At 38.1% G+C, this 21,345-nt stretch overlaps 1 protein-coding gene across 2 annotated transcripts in view; it reads right to left on the bottom strand.

The window, feature by feature from the left end:
- PLCB1 (phospholipase C beta 1) overlaps positions 1–21,345 on the bottom strand; it is a 418,396-nt gene that overhangs the window by 44,545 nt on the left and 352,506 nt on the right. For both annotated transcript variants that reach the window (XM_049800910.1, XM_049800911.1), the window contains exons 30-31: positions 19,872–19,929; positions 18,649–18,735 (exon numbers count right to left, since the gene is read on the bottom strand). In XM_049800910.1, the coding sequence (XP_049656867.1) occupies positions 18,649–18,735; positions 19,872–19,929 (145 nt within the window). The remainder of the gene's footprint in view (positions 1–18,648; positions 18,736–19,871; positions 19,930–21,345) is intronic.

The raw sequence follows: 21,345 nt of genomic DNA, 5'->3' as shown, positions 1-21,345 counted from the left end.
AAGAAGTGTTCTTCTAAAAAGATTCATTGCACAGACAAAGATTAGGTGCAGTAATTTTGAGGACATCTCATATTCGTTTTCACATACATCAAGAAAGTTTCACACCTGTCAGAGGAATTAATCTCAATTCATCCTTTGCTTAAGAAATGTAACGCGCATCTCCTTAATTAGAGAGGTTTGAGCTCGTTCTGCTGACACCATTTAAAAACCACACACTCAATATAATTTTTAATCAAAATATATGTCATAGGTCCTATTGGAATCTCTACGAGTTCTATGTTAATATTCTCGCAGACCAGGCATATAAAATGGATTAGGTGAATTGCTTCCTAGCACAATTTCATTCTCTTGAAGGACTTGAGGGCTTGCACAGGTACACAGGTTTCTTGTAGATATGTAAATTCAGATGAAATGAGTCTTACCTCCAGTTTTACACCTATTGCCTTTGAAGCATTCTTCAGTTACATTACATCATGGTCCCTTTAATTCATAAAATTTTTAGAGCCTTAAGACTCATCATTTAATTTAACTCAATTAAAACAGTGCAGGAATTTGGAAAGATAGAAGTCTTGAAAACTGAGGAAATAAAATTAGAGCATCCCACTTAGTTTTTGAATTGTTATTCATCACATTTGCACAAATCCACACAAAAACAGGAAAAGGTGAAAGGGATTAAATATTCCCGGGGTAGCAGTACTCTTTTGCACTGCTAGTTAGCAGCAGCATTAAACTTCAACAAATGATCTGCAAAACACAATACACTTCCATGTATGTGTAGAGACTGAGACGCCAAAAAAAAATGAGTAAGTGAAATACTACCTTTATGCTGAAACTTAATCTGTCTCCAATGATAAAATAGTAATCCTTTTCAAGAAAGGATGGTGAAAGAATCACTGGTACAGAAAACCAAGCTAAGTAACAATAATTTTCTTCAAAGACACTGATGATGTCTATTAATGCCCCAGTAAAGAGGAATGACACCCCCCCCGCCCCCCAAGCCCAAAAGAAAAACAAAACAAAAAAAAAAGAGGATGGCATGAGGTCAGCCACTAAATAAAATTAAATAAAACCTTTCAGAAATGCAGAATGGAATGATTACAGCCCTCAGTTGTCTGCTGTTAATGGCGCCAGTTGAATTTCAAACTATAAAAAGGGTGAATATTGAACATCCAGCAAGATATATGGGATAACACTACATGTAGACATCTGGCTGTCATCATAGGTAACATTTTCAAAAGGGCATAACTCACTTAAGTACTTCAAAGATGGCATTTGTGTTTATATTTTTACCTTTATCTATTTAGCAGCTCTAAAGGTCTGTATGCTATGATCAATTCATTAGGAAAATTAAGTGCTATATATAATCTTCTGACCACATAATGATCTACATGGTGAACTATACACCATACTCTTAAGCATCTGGTGTTAAGAAATCAAATTGTCAGTCTAAATAAGCCCAACCACACTACCCATCCCATCCCCCCTGATTTGATGTGTTGGATGTTTTCAAAGTATAGTGGCCTAAAACAGTAAATAGGAAAGTTCAATATATTAAAAAGACAGGATACCAGCTTGAAAGTTATTGCTTTTAATCAGTAATTTATAGTAAAATAACAAAAACTTCCATCTCCAAAGAAATAATAAAAAAGTAATCCACTGTTCTATGTAAAAATAGAAAAACCAGGAGAAAATGTTGCCACTTAAGAGCTCTTTATCCAAGTCATCTTGTTCCAGCAGCTTTTCATTATTCGCATTACTTGTCCTGTGGGCACCTCATGAGTGTCTGAAGTCCCTACTACTGTTATTTGAGAAACTAGTATTGCCTGTACAGATGTCTCCTACATGGCAAGAAGAACCATCTGCAATAGTCAAGAACACCCTGAAAACTATTTAAATTTTTCTGCTGCTAAATTGTGTCAGAGGCAAAACCAAACCACTTAATAAGGCCTGTCTTTTGCAGCAACGGTGAAAGACTATTCAACTGCACATTATCTTGACTTGCCAAGAGAGTTTGGCAATGAAAAAGTACAAATTGGGGAAGAACAAGGAAAAAGTGGAAACTGGGAAAGCCTGACTTCTGGCAGCAGAGAAGAGAAACTGCTTCATCTGATGGGCTAAGATCCAGGGAAAGCTCAGGCTGATGCGAGCCCTGTGAACGAGACGGAGGTATACAAGGAGCACCACTGAGCTTCACTGCTGCACTGTGACTGTCTGATGCCTCTAAGTGAATGTCCTGAGAAAATGTAAGCCAGGGACAGAAAATTCTTGAAGAAAATGCATTGGAAAAGAAATGCCTACAGAGCAGGTAAAACAAGGACAAAGGAACCCACCATATTCTGCTCAGTTTGTTTAGTTGGTAGCCCCCAAAAGGGTTACTTTCTATTCAGGCCACTAACTGATCCCAAATATTAGCATTTCTATGGATTAATGCTGTAAGTGGACATAGCTTTACAGAAATAATCCCCAAAGGTCACTCGCAAGGAATTGAATCCTAGTTTTTTTTACTGGTGGATAATAATAACAAACCCCCAAACCAACAACAACAAAAATTAAGCTATTTCAATGGAATTAAGGAGTCATAGGGAGGTCAAGGACAACATTCTGGTGTGTCTTCCAGCATAATATTCTGCACCAAAGAGGGAAGTGCAACACACATGCAGAGAAAGAAAGAGGGGGGACATGATTAAATGGTAGGTTAAGAGTTGGTTAAGAGGCAGTTAAAAGACAGGTTAGAAATTTTGTTTTTTTACAAATTAACATGTTCATGAGAAAGAATGCCTCAAAAGCCGCTATCTAACTGCACCTTAAAAACACCCATAACTAAAAAGGTAGCTGCTAAGTGTTTAAAACATTTTTTTAAGCCATTATATGAGATTAGTAAAAAATATATAATGTGTAACTGCTGCCAGATATTGCTTGCTTTCCTCCTGAGCTGTGACAGGAAGCCTGACGAGCAATACTGTCTATGCTGTGGGAAGGCTCCCCGGATAGCTGGTGTCTCAAGAGCCATGCTTGTAGTAACTAATGATCCGGTACTGCAGCCTGTACATGCTGTACATTACGAAAATTATGTTAAGTTTTATGTATGAAGGACTGAAGTGTGAGTGACAGGCTAAAACAGGAAGAGCATTAATAGCTGCAAATAGGATTGAGAGGGCCAGCTGAGGAATATTGAGGACTCCTGTGTCTACTAATAGGAACTTGTAAGAGGAGAAACTGGAGTATTAAATCAGGGTAATTCATGGTTCATATGTCACAATAAAAGTGTATTGCACAGAAAGTAGGATAGTACAGATGATCCTAACCAAGGTACTGCCTCAGGGAAACATAGCTCTAGTGAGGCCATAGATGAAGATGAATCAATTAATGCTCTGAAGGCAGCTTGTCATATAAAACCAAAGGCCAAGTTGTTACTACTTGGATAACATGAAAAATACACTTATAATTTTACATGCTGTATTATTAATATTGCTTGCATGTTGTCATAGGCTTATGCATCAGACAATAACTCTGCACAGCTATCTGAAGGAGAAACAGAAGCCTTGATCTGAAAAGCCATCATAAAACTTACTGGATAATACAGCTTTTAGTGGAAGCTCTGCAAAGCCATTTACCATCAGGAAAACAACCAGTAAGTCACTGCAGAAAGGGCATTCATAAGTGCCCTCTGCATACTGAGTAACTCTGCAAGTGAGGCAGACAATAAACTCAACAAACCAACACAAGATGTTGGAGAATTTTTTCACAATAAGTTATCAACTCTACATGCAACAATTTTCTGTACCTTTGGGAGCTAGAAAGTAACATTAATTTTTTATGATACAACAATCTATGAATGAATCTGACTGAAATGGGCTTGGGAAGGGACTAACTAGATGACCACTGACAACAGCAACATTAGCAGTCAAGGTGATCATTACAAAGCTTTTGTACTTTGTGTGTAAAGAATAAAAATGTTAGGACACAGTCCTTCAGCAAAACATAAAAATCAAAGAAAAATGCACGAGTTCAAATAACTAAAGGACCTCGATCGGCCTGTGAATGTACTTACACAATTATATGACCAAGTTAGTTATGGTGGTTATACAGTAACTACAGAATTAGGGCAGTAAGAAGTCTAGTACATCTTGTCTGCATGAGCAAAAATTGACTATCAGAATATAGCAGAAAAAACCTCAATGTAGAAACAGAAAATGTGTTTCATTAATGTATCAATATAATAAAGAATGTCAAACAATGAAACTATTGCTATTAATCTGAACTTTGTTAAAAGAAGTTCTCGGAGAAAGAGCTTTCCCTATCTTCCACACCATCTGTGGCAGGTAGGGAGGTCAAAACATCTAAATAATCCCAGGAAGCAGGAATGCCAGATTAATAAACATGAAGGCAAATGAAAAATTTCTGCATTAGAAAAATGGGAAAGGACAGTGATTGGAAGAAAGAGACCATTTGTTTAGAAGCTATCACACTAGGCATTCACAATAAACAGGAGTGAAAAATTAAACACATGAGCAGCTAGTGCTAGGCAGTATGGTTTATGTAGCTCTAGAGGTACAGATTTGTTCCAGTAAGAGGAGAGAGTCTACACATTAATTGGGAAGTCATGCACATAATGAACGCATGATGACATTTTGATGCTTCACTTGTCTTCTCCCCTGCCTATCCATCTCTCCGGTTTGCAATCTGCCATTATTCACAATGTCTTAATCTTTGGGGTGAGGATATAAATATGTTTCAGCTCTTTCTGTACGAGAGCATTTAGAAACAGGTATTTGCTTAAGCACTGCAAAGACTCTCCTTGGAGTGAACAGTCACTGCAATTTACACGGAGATTGCTGAGAAGAGAATTTATCTAGCAGCTAATTCTCAATGAAACCTTCTTTTCATGACTTTCTCCTATATTTACTATCTAATTTTCATTTATATACACCTTATTATCTAAACACTTCATAATCTCAAATGAGCTTAACCTAACAAATCCCTAATATAATTTAGGAGCATTAGGGAAGTTCTATATAGATAAGCAGGGATGATGGTAATTTATGTTGTCTAACTTAGGCACTGGAGCTAGAAGGTTAGTATTCTGTTTTCTACGGAGTGAAAGGAAGGAGATGGTTGAGATGAATTGCTAATCAGCTGCTACCCTGGACATATTCAAGCACAGACTCCTTCCTAAACTGTGAAAAGCATGCACTGATGTTCAGTGCTGTGTGTTGCCTTCTCTTGGGTTGATCAAACCAGATCAATGTGGCATTACACCTTCAACTCCCATCAACCCACTACCCAGGGTCCCCTTCCTCATGTCATTTTGCTGTGTTTGTTGGCAAGGAAGGGTCCCACTGGGTAGAGAAAATTCTTTCCCCATTTATTGTCTTTCCAGAAGGGAACCAGAATATTAAGCAGGCAATTTTACAGGACAGGAAAAAAATATTGGGGTTGAATCAGACTGTAATTAAAAGAAAGGTGATCATGCCAGTATTAAAGTCACTAATATAATTTTATAATACTGAATTTTACATCCTGCAAGTCTGTGAATAACTGTAATTTAACAGATGCATCCAAAATATATATATCAAACTCATCTCTACAAACATAGCATATGCATATTCTTAATATATCTAGTGAGCATGCATGCATATGCATACATAACCAAATATTTACTATTAGACATACACAGACACATCTATTCATCAATATAAACAAATGGACTAGATCTACTCTATCTAAAATTTCCTTATAATTTCCTTTTAACTAAGATTCACACCGACCAGGAGAGGGTTAGTGAGGTTACAGGTAACAGCCTCACTCATAAGCAATGCTTCATTTATTAATCTGCAGAAGATGCAGGGTGCAGAAGATCTGATCTTTCCTGTAGCAGACCAGGAATCACAGTCTCAGATCACAAACCCACAGGCTCATTCAGTACCTCAGAACAGCGGGGCTGGGACACAGCCTGCTCCAACCAAAGCATCACTCAGGAGGAATTTACATAGATTTGAATTATATGTAGGCTACCTACAGTTATGGTAATGCCTCCTTCTTCCCAGGGCTTTGAAGATGCGAATCTCAGTGCAACTGGCTATCAGATGCATTGTAAAATATTATTGTTGTATTCTGCTGTAGGGTATGTAGGGTATACCTTACTGTATGCATTTTGTTTGTTCTACGATATGTATTTGCAGAGCATATTTTGCAAAAAAGAAAGCGGGTAGTATTCCTGTATCACAGAAATTAGCTTTCCTGTTTTTATCTTGTCTTAATTGAGGTCTGTTTCTGTTGCCAAGCAAGGTTTAGTAGGCTTCCTTGATTTATAAATCAAGGGTGTTTGTTTCACTAAAGTTGGTGTATAATTGCTTGTCAGCAGTCACCTTCGCTTTAAGAAAGGAGTCAAAGAAATCAAAGGAAATGTAGAATATTACTGGGAACTATCTTTGAACAATGACTAGGACTGCGTGAATAGCTGATCAGGTCCCAAAGAGGAAAAAAAAACCCCAAACATATAGGGAAGGATTTTGATATAAAAATGTTTTGATTTATTCATGCTGAAAATATAAGCTAAGAAGTTTTCATTTTGTATTCAATGAAATTCAATCTTTAACTTCAAAACTTTGTGTCTCTCTGGCCCTTTCAAACAAAGGCACAGCAATGGAGATGGTCTGCAGGCTATTCACAAGGAAAGGAGGGAAATCCATGCTATGAGCCTTTTACCAATACTTCTGTGTTCAGGACATTCAGCTTGTGTTCTGCCTAACAAGATTCAACCCCCTTCTGTGCACTGGGAAAATGGCCCAACCACTCTCACATGGGGTGATTTGGATTGGGTAGCTCCGTGTCTCTGGAGCTAGTATTGTTCCACTACAACTGGAATATTTAAGGGGCCAAAGAAGGAGAGAGAGGGAAACAATATGGGCATGGATATAAGCAGATCACTTCCCTCTGCACTACATGACACTACTGTGCAAATTCAACTTCTGGATGTACTGGACCCACATTCTGGAGGGGGGAATACATTATGTACCACACCTATTTCCACACCGCTGGGCTGCACAGCTGGACAGAATGTACCTGTCATTTAGACTCTCCTTCTGGAAATACGTTTGTAGTTAATTAATAGTTTCCTTTGCATTTGCTTTGGCATTGCAAATGTCAAACAATGCATGCAAAACTTGATGAAGTGGGCTGAACACAACAGAGAATGCAGGACACCTGACAAATGATTGGTAATTTCTCTTATTAGTTTGACACTGATAGCGCACTGAGTGCAGTGCTGCCCAGCTCCCTGTTGTCATCAATCCTGCGCTGCTCATGCCCACCTACATGCTGCATGTTCCAGCAGCCCCTCTCCTTATACAAAATCTGCCACTAATCTCCACATTGGGGACAGCAATTATCACAATTGCTAAGTAATCCACATCTAATCCTCCATCAGTCCTTGGTCTTGATCTCCAAAGCAAGACTATAATTGCCCATTTCCTCCTCATGTGACTGTAACTATACCAGCGGAACATCACCAGTCAGAACTCAAGCAGTAGCCGTAAGGTGCAGCAGCGTATGGGTTGCAGCAATATACTGGTTGCATACTGTTGCATAAACTTGGAATCATTAAACTGCTTGTCAGAATAAAGCCCACTGGCCTTATGGGCTCACAGACTTCTGAGCAGAGAAGTCAAGATGGCCACTTGGATAGATGTAACTCCACTGCATTTTTTACTGTGTTGGACTGGATATAAAACGAAAATTGTAATAATTGAGAATGAGCCAAGAATCTATACTTCATTTCCTAGTAAAGAGCCTTTCATCTACGTTTCTCATTTTTTCCCTGAAGTCTTCACTAGTTCTCAATCTTGAATCTAAATTCTTTAGGCTCACTATCACTTTTTTCTCCTGTTGTCTTCTAGTTTTGGTTGAGGTTTTCTTCATTGCTTTCCCTTTAAATAATACTCTTCCTGTTACACCAGTTTTGGGGCACTTATGAATGATTATTTTTTCATACATCTTTGGAACTTGTGTATCATATCTTTCATCTGATGGAAGACTTTGGAACATGTTCCGCATACACAGTCAAGCTCAGACATGCAGACCACGTCACAGCAGCTCTTTAACATCTCTTCCCTTCAAGCTGCTTCTTCAAATGTGTCTGTTAATACGAAAGAAACACTATTCCTACAAGTTCTTGTAGATACTCTTTGCAATTTAACAGCAGCAAGTGGTGGCAAAGAGGCAGGGGGAAGAAAGAGTGTAAGAAGCTAAGAAAGTCTATGGAAAGAGTATTAGAAAGAAATGACACACTGTGAAAAGAATCTCGATGCAAGACAGAGAAGTACAAGTAAGGTAAAACTGAGTAAGTGGGAAAGTGAAGAAATAGAAGGAAGTAAAAAAAAAGACTGAGAAAACACCTACTACCATTATCAGTAGGATATGGTATGCCTGATAACCCTTTTCTCTTTAGTGAATGTCTTCATTCATTTCTATAAACCAGAAGCCAACCTGGAGAGCTGCAAAGTGGATAGAATGAACCAAGACTGAGATTTCCTGTCCCATACTCAGCAGGTTTGAAAAGAAAACATTTCTATCAGATGAACATCAAAACTCTGATTTTTCTTTCATTTTTTGTTAGGGGGAGTAAAAGAACCAAAAACTGTGAACTTCCACCATCCTCATGATATCTTCCTACAAATGATCTCCGGACCCACCACTCGGGAAAGCCAATGTTACAAGAGTCTAAAACTTTGCCTTGACCATCCTTGAGCTGGGTTGCGTATCTAACCATGTCTGGATTAGGTTTCCCGTTCCTGGACACATCCACTTATTCCACACAAATTTTACAAATCTCTAGGACTCCATAAAAGAGATCATTTAGAGGTACATAGCTGTAGTTTATGTGCTTAGTCACACTCCACGATCTCTTGGCAAGAACCTCCTTCCAAACAACAGCTGAGTAATAGGAAACTTACTGAGTCACTATAGTCAAACCTATATACTATCATAATCCACAACTACTGTATTATGCAACAACTGCAATTATATGCAGCTACTGTCAGAAAATGCTGATTTGTTGGAAATGAGTCACAGGAGAAATTTAATGAAAAGTAGTCTTTCCAGGAAACATCTTTCCCAGCTATTCTGTTACTAAGGAGGGCTGCCAGACCCTGGAAATCTGCACCCACGTAGCACTGGAAGTACATGCTGAAACGTGGCTGAGATGCTAGTTTCCCTGTCACCATGGATGGGAATACACTTTCTCTCCCTTCTGGATGTACAGGGTTTTCTTCCCCTACCAAGCTCAGTATTCCTAAACTGCTGGGAAAGATACTGCCTCTCAAAACAGTGTTTTCTTGTTGCAGAAATTTTTGTTGTTTCTAAAACCAAACATCCCCCCGCCCCCAACAGAATTAGGATTTTCTTCATGATTCTAAATATACTTTTTAATCCTTCTATACTTTTGAAACTCTCACACTACTGTTGTTATTTCTGTTACCCTTTCTACTAGTATATTTATCGTCCTGAAGCGTCACACTGTAAATAAGATAAACTCAGCACCCACCTTGTCATGAATGTACTAATAAAAGCAACCTGCATCTTTAGCATGTACTGCAGTGTGTGCTACTACCTCATTTACAGAAATGCAGTATTATTTTCATTAGCAGATCTGCTTTGCAGAGTGATTCTGCACAAAGACATAAGCACTACCTTAACAAACAACTTGAATATACAAAGCTGTTCATGTACTACAATCTTCACAGGACCAGTGATGATTTCTCTGTTCATTAAGGAACATTTTTTTTCCCCATTTCATGCATTTTAAAACATCCCTGTAATGAGTTAATGTATCAAGCATTAATATTTCTTTTAACATTTTTCCATTAGCTGTGTCAAACTGAATCTCTTGTCATTTGTCATGTTGTACTGAAGGTCTGATAATTAACAAGTATGTTGCTGCTGTTGCTCAATGATGAATGCAGTTGTATAAGAGCATGTGGTTCTGCCTTTATGGCATTTCTTGTTCAATCTGAGTCTGACTTAGAGTGATGAACATGTGTATAAGATGCTATATATGCACTACATTTGAAGTGCCTGCGTGTCCGTGCTACCATGCATTTCAAATATACTATGTACACACCATGCATAATTTACCTTATGTTTTATAACATGTTTTCATAGAGTACTATACCAGCTCATGAAAAGGTGAAGAGGAGTCAACAGCTTGTTGGTGCCCTGTTGCTCACTTGAAGATCTAGCATGCAAAGCACTTGTCTTTGCAGAATCGCAATTATTTTCCTAGCAGGGACTTCTCTCGTCAGGTTTAAATATTGCATAGTCTAAGCTAAACATCCTGACACAAAACATTTGCAATCCCTTGCCTCTTAAACTTTTTCACATCACTTCCAGTTGTTTTTAATTCAGAGATAATAACGTTAACATACCAGTTAGTTTCGTGCTCTTTTTTCTCACAGGCAGTTGCTACCTTGTAGCTTGCTTGCCACCTGTCCACACTTTGGGAAATTTTTGCTGTGGAAAGCAATAATTGCCAAACCACAGTGAGTGCAGGAGTGGGTCACAGCAGCGCAGCTCACTGAGTGACAGCTGGCCTTTTGCTTTAACCTTAACAGATGTGCTCTACAGTTGAGCAGAGAACAGGACAGTGCAGACAAACGTGCTTTGAGAGGCTACAGAGAACAAATAAGGAGCCTTTTAATGTTACACTATTCCTTCGAGGTCAGTATTTTCTTGTCATCGTTAGCCACCTACAGTACACAAAGGAGCACCTTCTACAGAGACAATATAGCAGAAAGCAGCTATATATTCGTTTTTCACGTCCTTTTCCCAGTTTTCTCTTCAATCTATGGTAAAACACACTGTGCTTCTCTCTGCACAGGAAATTCACTTGTTTTGAGAAGGATTAACTATTCACAAATGTTAAAATTAGAAGTTAGGTCTACTTTAGTGATTTATGTCACAAAGGGAGAAAATACAGTTTTTACTTTTCGATGTTTATTACACAGCTGATCATTTTAATGGCAATTTATTACTTCCTTTTCCTCCCTTTAACTGAATTGCTTTCTCATGCAAATTAAGCATGTAAGAGAATTAGAGTAGCAGTACAGTATTGTAAAATCAGTTACTGTATAAATGCAAGTAATTTTCTTGCTTTTAACAAGTGGGTTGGTTTGCACATGGTGATGGTGTTCTGAAACAATGGCCCCAACTGCAAGAAAACATGGTCTGGTCTGTCATTTTGATGGATCATCATTGCAGTGGTCCACTATGAATCAGGGACACGCATATTTTTACCGGCATAATGGTAAATAACAACACATTTATTGCTTATTATTCATACCCGGTTGGGCTAATCTGTCCTCCCATCCAACACCCCCATGATATTGCAGAAGTCAACAAGGATAGTAAAAGCATGAAGCTGGCCCTGGAGGAGGAGTTTGGATGCCATATGCTGCCCTGTGCTGCTGTGGCCGTTGGTGGATGCAAAGCTGGATGCCTCTCTGAAAGCTGAAGAGGTCTCTCAAACATGTACCTCTGCACTGTCCTAAGACTGGACTGTTTTGGGTGCAGCTGTACTTTCTACTGAGGAGAGGAGGGAAGCTGGGGGATGCTGCCTTTGAATTTGCGTATACGGAGTTACCTTTGCTTTCCCTCCAGCCCAGTGGGAGTTTTTGAGTAATGGGGACCTCTCGCAGTGTTGGGCTACATCACACAAAGCTGGAAAGCAGTGGGGAACAGCTGGGAACACAGGACGGTCTGAGCTCCACTTTCAATTTTGTCTTTCTTACATGTAACAGGAAGGCTAATTAAATAATTAATCACAGTGGGCTGAGACATGAGCCAAGTGCTTATCTGAGATGGGTAAAATAAGGAACAGATTCACTTGTGTAAATTAGAAAAAAAAATAAATCAGTGAGGTTTCTTTTTTTTCAGGAAGAATTCTCAATGTGTGCCTTTTTTTCCTAAAAAAAAATAAAATAATAAAAAATTCTGTGAACCCTTTTGCCCACAGATAGTAGCTGGATTCTGAAATCACTTTTCTTAAAAAAACCAACCCTCACAGTTCTTATTAGCATGTTATCCAGGGAAATCTCACTGACCTTCACACATCAAATCTGTCTGCCATATGACCATTATGGACCATACTCTTCCTTCATTAATATCAGCTTAAATCAGCAGTGACTCTGCTAACTTCATAATGTTCCTTTTGATTTACAATAATGCAAAACTTAAAAAAAGTCTGAAGTTCCAAATAATTTATTTTCCATTTTTTGAAAATTTTTTCAATTTTATTTCAGCTCCAGATCAAACCCAAGATTTTCTCTGAATTCCAGTAGAAAGATCCACATGAGAAAAATATCACCCTTTATCAATAAACTCCAATCTAAATTTCTCATATTTTCCCTCATGTCCCATTCATTAAAATATTTCTTTATGCTTACATTCTTCCTACAAATGATTTGTGACATTTTTATTTAAAGAAAGTGATATCAGAATTCATTAAAATAAATTTAAAAAGCATTTTGCATATTCACACTGGAAATGTGATGCTGTTGATTTGGAAGTTAGTGTTCCCAAGACATAGGTGTATGTGCACATTTTAATTAACACAAGAAATAACACCTCAAATTGTTAGATGTATCTTTTGTGACCTGCTATCAGTTTCTCACACTGTAATACTTATTCCGCTGGAAAAATAAAAAATCATTAAAAATGTGGATTTGTGAAGAAAAAATCTAAACAAGCAAGCAAGCAAGGTCTTAATCGAAATTAATCCTTCGAGCATCCTGTTATTTGGACTGAAGTCTTTTGATCTCAGGCCTAGTGATGAGCTAGTCACTTCGCAGAACTTAAGGGAGTTTTATTGGTATAAAGCTGGCATGGGATAAAGGTCAGCCTATTTCATTTTAATGAGTGAAGTTGGATTATTTACTACTCAATTTATAGGCTGAAAGTGCATTCCGCAGTGTTTATCCACTGGGAGAAACAGAAAAAAAGAGACAACCCTAGCTTCCTCCCCAAATACTCTGCAACTGGGACTGCTTAGCAATTGCACTAATAAAACGTTTAAAAAACCATCAGGGTTTAAGCTACTCAAAGCTTATTAGATAATTAGGCTGATTGTCACTTAGGACTTGATGCTGAGAGGTGCTCAGCAAAGTGCCAAGATCCTCAAGTGAATAGTCCATGAAAACTGCATCTTTCAATTTAAATGCAGGCTCTGGTCCGGAAGTGGGAAGATGCCAGATCAAGTCACAGGGAGATTTGGAAATCTCAGTCTAGATTTTTTTTTAAAATATTCCTTTTAAATATTTGTTGTTCACTGAGGCTAAGAAAATTCCATTCATTTCTCCATGTTGTTGCCCATTTAATGAGGCAGAGACGCATTTTATTATTCCCCTCTGATGAATATACAAGCACCAAAACCTAAAGCTGAACAGTGAAACAAACAGTAAATTATTTCAATCCTCTTAATTCTCTGCTTTTTTGGCAGAAAATGCCATAAGTCATTTTAGCTTGGCAGCCACAGATGCAAGAGATTTCTTTTTGAACTTTGGAAATGTGTAAATTGAATGAACTAACGAAAGAAATAATTTTTACCTAAACAGGGAGAAGATAAAAGGAGAACTTTTCAAATGTTACACTGGCTATCAACTAATTTTTTTCATGTCTTTTTGCAATGAGTCTGAATACTACTTTAGGAGGGCAACTTCCCCCGTTCAATCCAAATCCATGCAATGCAATGTCCCATGTAATTCAGTAAACTGAAATAACCTTTTCCTCCAAACTCCTTCTCCAAAATTCTTGAAGAGTTGCCTGTGGTTGAACTGGAATGCATTTGGAAGTGTTTGAATTAAGTGCTGCTAGCCCAAAAGACAGTTTGGCGTCCTACAGAGGTGTAAAGAATAAAAAGGAATTGTGGTGGACAGTGCATTGTTATTGTGAATTATGCAGTGAGCTGAAATGACACTGGAATAGTCATTAAAGTTCCTAAGAGCTGCTCTCTTCCAGATGAGCTAATAGAGCAGCTCTGAGCTCTGAGGTTAACTGAAATAAAATCTAAAAGTGCTATGAATTACATTTGCCATATTTGACTTCCTTCTAAAGTTAGAGCAGTGATACTGCTGACTCTTTTGTAACAGCTCCGCTTAACTCAATGACACTATCTGCATGAAGATGACCACAAAGTTTTACCTAAAGCACATATGACAAGCTGTAACCTTCGCAAAGTTCAATGTGTTTTTAGATACTCTAAGAAATCAGAAAGCACTGATCCGAAATCTATGAAATCATTCATTGGGTTTTCAAATATCTTCATCTAGATAACACTCAGAAGGAAGTAGTCACTGTCCAGCACTGTTTCATTAATAGGCTTACATGATATGTGATTGCTTGTAAAAGCAGCTAGCCCCAAGAAGACAGACCTTGGAGGTCCTTTGCAGCCCTACGTAACGGAAAGAAGGCTGGAGTTATGAGAGGCTGACTGCTGTAAAGGATCAGCATCTTGTTAATTTGTTCTATAGCTTGAACATGTATCATTTTACATCCCCATAAGTTTTTCAGGTACAGTGCTAATGTTAATTATTAATTGGATGTAGAAGTGCCAACTCCCATTGGGTGCAATTAATAACACATGTCATATTGGGAGATAATTTTATGTTCTCTGAAAGTGACTTAGTATGCATCAGATGCTTATATTTTCCATTACTAAGAACGGATTTAATTTTTCAAAATTGTTTTCATTATACTTTTTGAGGAAGAAAAGCGATTTTCTATCTTAAGGCTGCATTCTCTTCATTCATTTGAAAGACCACAGAGATGGAACACTTAGAAGAAAGGTTGCACAGGTTATGGTGCCTCTGTAGATCTGTTGGACGTTGGACCTTTTCCCACAGATAAAGCCTCACCCTGAATAACGCCATTTTCCACATCTCTACAGGAGACCATTCCATCTGGCAAGCCTTGGCTAAGCTGGGGTTGTGAACAGTAGAGTAGGTGTGAGCAGAAACATGAACATGGGCTACAAAATGAGGAACCACATGAGTTACATATTCCTTGACAGCTGGGGCTGCAAGAGTATGGTCCACTGAAGCCAAAAGAGTCCAGTTAACTTGGCTGGGAGCAGGAGCTGACTGCAAGTGCACAGGAGTCTCGGCTATTATACTGCAATTTAAGTGTAACTCTGACTGATGAGCATGAATAACAAAAGTCTCATTGATTTCAATTAGGTGAGGCTTGGGTCTATTTACTGTAACTGAGTCGATTCTCAGAAAAATAATTAATTCCTTGTCATGTCTCACGTGTATTGATTTTTGTAATTACAATGAAATTGGAGGCAAGGGTAGTGGGGGGAAGGAAATGCACTTGATTTATGTTTAATTTGATGCACAAGCTGTCAAGGACAAAGAAATTGAGATGCAATCACCAGGCCCCATCCTCGATGCACTCCTGTGTCCTTAGATAACAAGTGCCAGACACACGCTGTAGTGGAGAATCTAAAATCACACACTGTTCTAACATACAGAATTCAGTACTGCGGTGTAAAGAGCTGCCTTTCTACAGCAGTCTCCACAGCATGCACAAGAGATGCCCAAGGGGAAGAAGATAAGGACAGGACAAGCTTAATGTGTATCAATGACTAAGAAGAGGAGACAAAGAATTAGAATGGGGGAGAAAAAAAAATACAAGCTGTTGCTGATAATAAAGCTGCCAGTAGATAACGCAAGAAAAAAAGGAGTGAGAGAAAAGAAAATACGTATGGCTTTGGCTGGTAATGGCTGGTAATGATGGCGTTAGGAAAAAGTTTGCAGCGGGAAAGCATTTGAACTTTGTTTCTGCTGTGCATTCACTAAAATGGCAAGTCAGAAATTTTTTGACCTAGTCAGTCAGTATTTGACTTCTTAATTAGGTGATAATTTCCTTTTCCAAACATGTTTGTGGGAGTGGCTGGTCTGTTTCCATACATACACACATAGATTCGATGATAGTAGTCAATTTCTAGTTTCTACAGCATCACATATTAGTTTGTTGTAAAGACAGCCTTGTTACTTACACAGATATGGTATAACCTTTTGGGCTCATTAAAGACAATGCCTACACTGACTTCAGCAGAACCAGAAGAAGCTGAAGAACTATTTGCAACCTTTTGACTGAAAGAATCAGTTCAGCAAGTAAAGTCTCCAACTCATATGTAAGAAAAAAAGTTTTTTATTATACTACAGCCCTGCAAATGAAAGCTGCAAAACAGTCTCACATCCAACTGTTAAAAAGAAATTATATATATGAGGGAGAGGCAGGGTTTAAAGGTGTAAATCAGTCCTGAGTTAAGTACTTTCATCTAAACGCATGATAATTTAAACAAAATGCAAGTCATCTGCCTCCAGCACAGGGAACTAATTTGCATCCAGTTTGTGCAGTTTCTAAAAGCTGTTGTCTAAAATGTCAGCACTCTAAGGCAAATTTTCTTTTGGTGACCTAGACACACCACAACAGAGGAAGCTGCAAACTCATACTTTAGAAAAAATCTCACTGGTGTGGCAGTCTGTTGGCAACACTTTGTGAAACGATATTCCTCCTGGCTATGGCAGAGCTGTGCACAAAGTTACAACACAACAAACTGTGAGTCAGTAATAAATAACCAAATGACAGTGATTGATGATGGCAAATTTGTCTCCAATGGTAAAAATACTAAAAATTCTTTCCCTCTTAATATATTAAACTCTTTGTTTAGGGGCTGAGTTGATACTGCCAGAAAACCCTTTTACTACAGCTAGCATAAATTTTAGTGGGCGTTTGAATACTGAAGCACGAGAGAGTAACCTGTGAAAAAAGCTGCCCCTAGAAAGGCTGCTGTTTGCATAAAATACATTGGTGGTTCTCAGCTGGGAAATCGTTTGATCTATTTTATATCATATGCCCTATCACTAGTGAAGCAAATATGGATATGAAATATGAACATGAAGTAAAACATAAAACCAGACTTAATAACATGAGTAATTATGTTTTGCCTAAATCCTCTCATGCCAGCAAGAGGCACATACCACCATAAATTCAGAAAGTCTGCCCATTTCAGTATGTGGGAAAGGAAAAAAAAACTGCAGCCAGGCCCTGTGAGGCACATTACTGCAGAGGGTTTTCCCAGGAGAAATTGAGAGCCCTGACTGAGGAGCACTGATTACCGCAGCACTTGAACTGATGGCTAGATGCAGGGGAAGACAAGGAATCTGGAGCTGCTCTGTGCTGTGACCCAACGCTTGGCACGTGGACAGCTGAGGGAAGAGTCTAACACTACCAGTCCAGCACAATCTTTCAAAATGCAACCTAAGTCCTTAGTGACAAATTTTCAGTGCTTTATGCTACTTCTCAGTAAATCAATAACTCAAAAAACCCCCACCAAACCCCCAAGAAAAAAAGGACATAGACACAGAGAAGTAATCAATTGACCAAGTATTTGTGAAAAGCCAGTGTTAGAGGTACTAGCAGATTATCCTTCAAAATTTAAAATTCCATCATTTAAATTCCAGCCTTTTTAGTTCACATGCCTGAGAAGCTCATGATCCTACAGCACCAAATATAAACCATAATATTACATACAGTCTTTATGCTCAAATGCCCACGACATCAAAAAGTTCCAGCTTATTTATAAACATGATTTTAAAAAGATGAGTAAAAGTCAGAAATGCAAACATTTTTATTTTTCCAAACTATTGTAAACTTCTAGCTATACAGACCTTAGCCTAATTTATACTCTGGATATTTCACAGAAATGACATGACAACACTGATTAGCTCATGCTCAATGCTAGAATTCAAGCTGTAATACAAGCATGGAAACATTAGGACTGTGGGCACAGACAAGAAATGAAAAGTGAAGCCTTGAACACACATTGGAGAAAGTGCAACGAAAATGAAAGCAGACAGAACACAATGGGTGGTGAAGAATCATACCTGGATATGAACTCTACTGAAAACAAGTCTCCCTTCATACAGAAGTCCGATGATATAGTTACCTAGGTTTTCCTACAGGAAAATCGTGTACCAGTGGAGGACTCTGAACCTTCACCACTGAAGTCAATGGCAAAACTACCACCAGCTTCACTAGGAGCAAGAGTCAGCCCTCAATCTTTAGGATCAAAAACCGTATTTCAGAATATTACATGTAGATGCAGTGCACAAAATCAAATAGAAGAAATTCAGGAAGCAATGTAGAATATTAAGCACTATTATTATGAAAACGCTCATTGTTTTCCACAAAAATATATCCTCATCAATTATCACAAGTATCTGCGGCAAGCATGCTAAAAAGATATCTCTTTTTCTTTTCAATGTAAACTGTGTTTTGGTTTTGTACTGCTATAGCACAATGGAGTGAAGGGCACACTCTGCTGGTCAGAAGCACCATTTACACTGAAAGCTTTTTAACAATATGAATACGGAAAAATAAACCCCATTATAATGACGTGTGGACTTGAAGTAGTGCTCCATACTAGGCTGCTACTTGACCTTTTTTCATCCTGAATACTAGAGACAAAGGCTATGATGCTACGAATGGGCTTTCTCATGTTTAAAGATCGGCCTACCTGCTGTAAGAACACTTTATTTCCTGAAGGACATTTTTTAGCACTACAACATATGTTCAAAAACTCTTTACCTTAGGCTTTTCATCCAGTATTTGCTGACGAATCTCCTTATGTTTTTCTACAAGTTTCTCCTGTCTTTTACTCTGAGCATCTTCTAGCTGCAAGAAAATCACAGAGAATCTTTTTTAGAGATTGCACATCCTTACTTTTCCACCTCTTCCCCAACAAATATTTCATCCATCAAAATTAAAACATTATCATCAAAACTATGAATAATTCTAATATAAACTTACACACCATTGTCACAAGCATCCCTGAGCACAACTGCTCTAACAGTTCTGTGTGGACAATACACCTCAGATGTCACACATGGGATTTAGAATCAGAAATGTCTAAAGGGACTTATTGGAAAATGATACTAAAAGCATAATGCATTTTTAAAAGTCACATTATTTTGCTTTAGCTTTTATTGTACAAGCTGTGTGAGATGGTCCCTGTTCCCGGGAGAAGAGGATTTGCATCCTAGAGTCCTAAATGAACAAGCTGATAAATTTTGGGCCTCATTTAATAAAGCACTCAGGCATGTGTCTGACTCCAACAGGAATTAAGCATACTTCAGTTGCTAATTCTCTAGGTTGCTTCATGAATCAAGGCCTCTGTCAACAAAACTGGGCCAACTTTTGTAGTGAACTATCTGCACTGAAATTAAGAGAACGTTCAATAGTGGCATATGTTTCATAGTGATTTCAAACATCAAAACACTGCAGTGCGTACTTTCAGCCCAGTGCAAACCACCTGTAACTTCAGAAAATCTAACACCTGTAATGAAATTCTTTGACTTCTATTTACAGAGCTCATGGAATGTTTTTTTGCATTTCAGTAACTGTACAAATGTAATTAAGGTTAGAATATACTCTGAAATTAAATGTTTATTGCTTTTCAGAATTCCTTATGCAATCTTTGCATTCATGAGACAGCAAGACAATTAAAAAAACTGGTACATTTTCCATGAATAAACACAAGATATTCAAAGATGAAATCATAAGTGTATTAAAATCTGCCCCTCTCAGAACCATCCTCCAAACACTGACTAACAATTAATGAAGATCTGCCTGAAATTCCAGTTTTCCTTTAACTGGAATGTGAAATGAAGTCTACACTCCACCTGTCAAAAATCAGCACTTGCAGAATCTTTATACCATAGCTTAGAATCTGCAGTTTAGTATGACCTAAAATATGAAAGCTGACATTTTACCCCCCCCCCAATGAAAAATAAACATATGGCCTGACATACCCGTTTTATGTACTGCACCACTTCCTGGATATACGATCGAATCATTTCCGTCTTCTCTCTGGGGACAAGCGCAACAAGTTATTGTAGTCAATAAGATCACACCAATATTTTTTAATCCCCCCAACTCCTTACAAAATAAGTAAGGCTGTATTTTGAATGTAGGGATCAGCCTACTTAACTTTTATCCGCTTCCTGATAGTGCCTTTTGTAACAGGCTGCATCTTTTTTGTATGTAGGGCTCAGACTTCCCCATGACCTACCACAACGAATCCCCCTGCTCTTTCACAACAGACTTTTCTGATACGGTACTGCCACATCTTCAAAGTGATGGTGGTGTTCCTTAAGGCCCAAATGTCAGGCTAGGAGAGCACACTATCATCAGTAGATGCACACTGCCACATTGTGGCACATCATATAGTAGAGAAATAGTCTCTGTCAGCAAGCAGATACTGCTGGTGATATCTCAGAGACAATGGCGAAGTTCCCACAAAGAGCAGGGCAGACTTGACTTCGGTCCCCAGCTTTGCTGTGTAAACCACATAAAGCTGAACTTGGAGGAAATACTTGAACTTTAAGTGACTCTGTGAGATAGCATTGGTCAAAAGCTGAAGATGAGATCCTCCAAAGGGATAATTGCACATAAAATAACAATTTGTGGATACTTGAGTTGACCAGATTCAGGACAGTACTCTAAAACTTAATTGCCTAAGTCAAGAACAATGAATTGCTGTCCAGGTGGCACTAAGATCTGATGGTTTTAGGTAATTACACAAGCCCCGGGTGCATGTAGGAATTAGAAAAATCAATTAAGAACAATACAATGTATTATCTCTGTGTTAATATTCTTTCCCAAATTTGTGTAAAAGCTTTAAATAAATACCAGCCTAGCCCGGATGACTTTAATGGGATTCACCAGAAGGTCTTGCTACTCTCTGTCCTACTGCGAGAGTGAGGACAAACTGTGTCACTTGACAGAGGACAGCCGAGTTTCCCTTGTAGTTCCCATCTCACCTTTCCCAAGGGTTCTTTGAAAAGCATGGCAAAAAGCCCTTGGAAAAAAAACGAGAAAAAAATAAAAAGAAAACAACAAAGAATTTCTACTTGGCTGTTTCTGAGCCTTTCTCACTAGTGTCTCATTAACATCTCAGCAAATCATTTCCTATTGCAATTGATTTTTACTGCTATAACATTTTCATAATGACTAACTACTTTTTTTTAATATGACTTCCATGGCCTCTGACAAGGTCTAAACATATTAAGCACTTCTCCCTTTTTTTGTGTAATCAGTTATTCTCATTTTGTTATCTTTTTTTTCTAGGGTGTTTATTAAAATTATATAATATTGATTCTTAAATTATCTGATGCAGTTCCGTGTGTGTGTGTGTGACCTTTCAGTGTTACCAAACACACAGATTATATGCTGAGAGGCTCCAAAACCTGTATAAACCTTTTTACCTTGTCGTGGTTTAACTCC

The sequence above is a fragment of the Accipiter gentilis genome, chromosome 5, assembly GCF_929443795.1.
Source record: "Accipiter gentilis chromosome 5, bAccGen1.1, whole genome shotgun sequence".
NCBI lineage: Eukaryota > Metazoa > Chordata > Aves > Accipitriformes > Accipitridae > Astur > Astur gentilis.
Note: the sequence above shows the minus strand (reverse complement) of the source record. Positions and strands in the feature narration are given on the sequence as shown.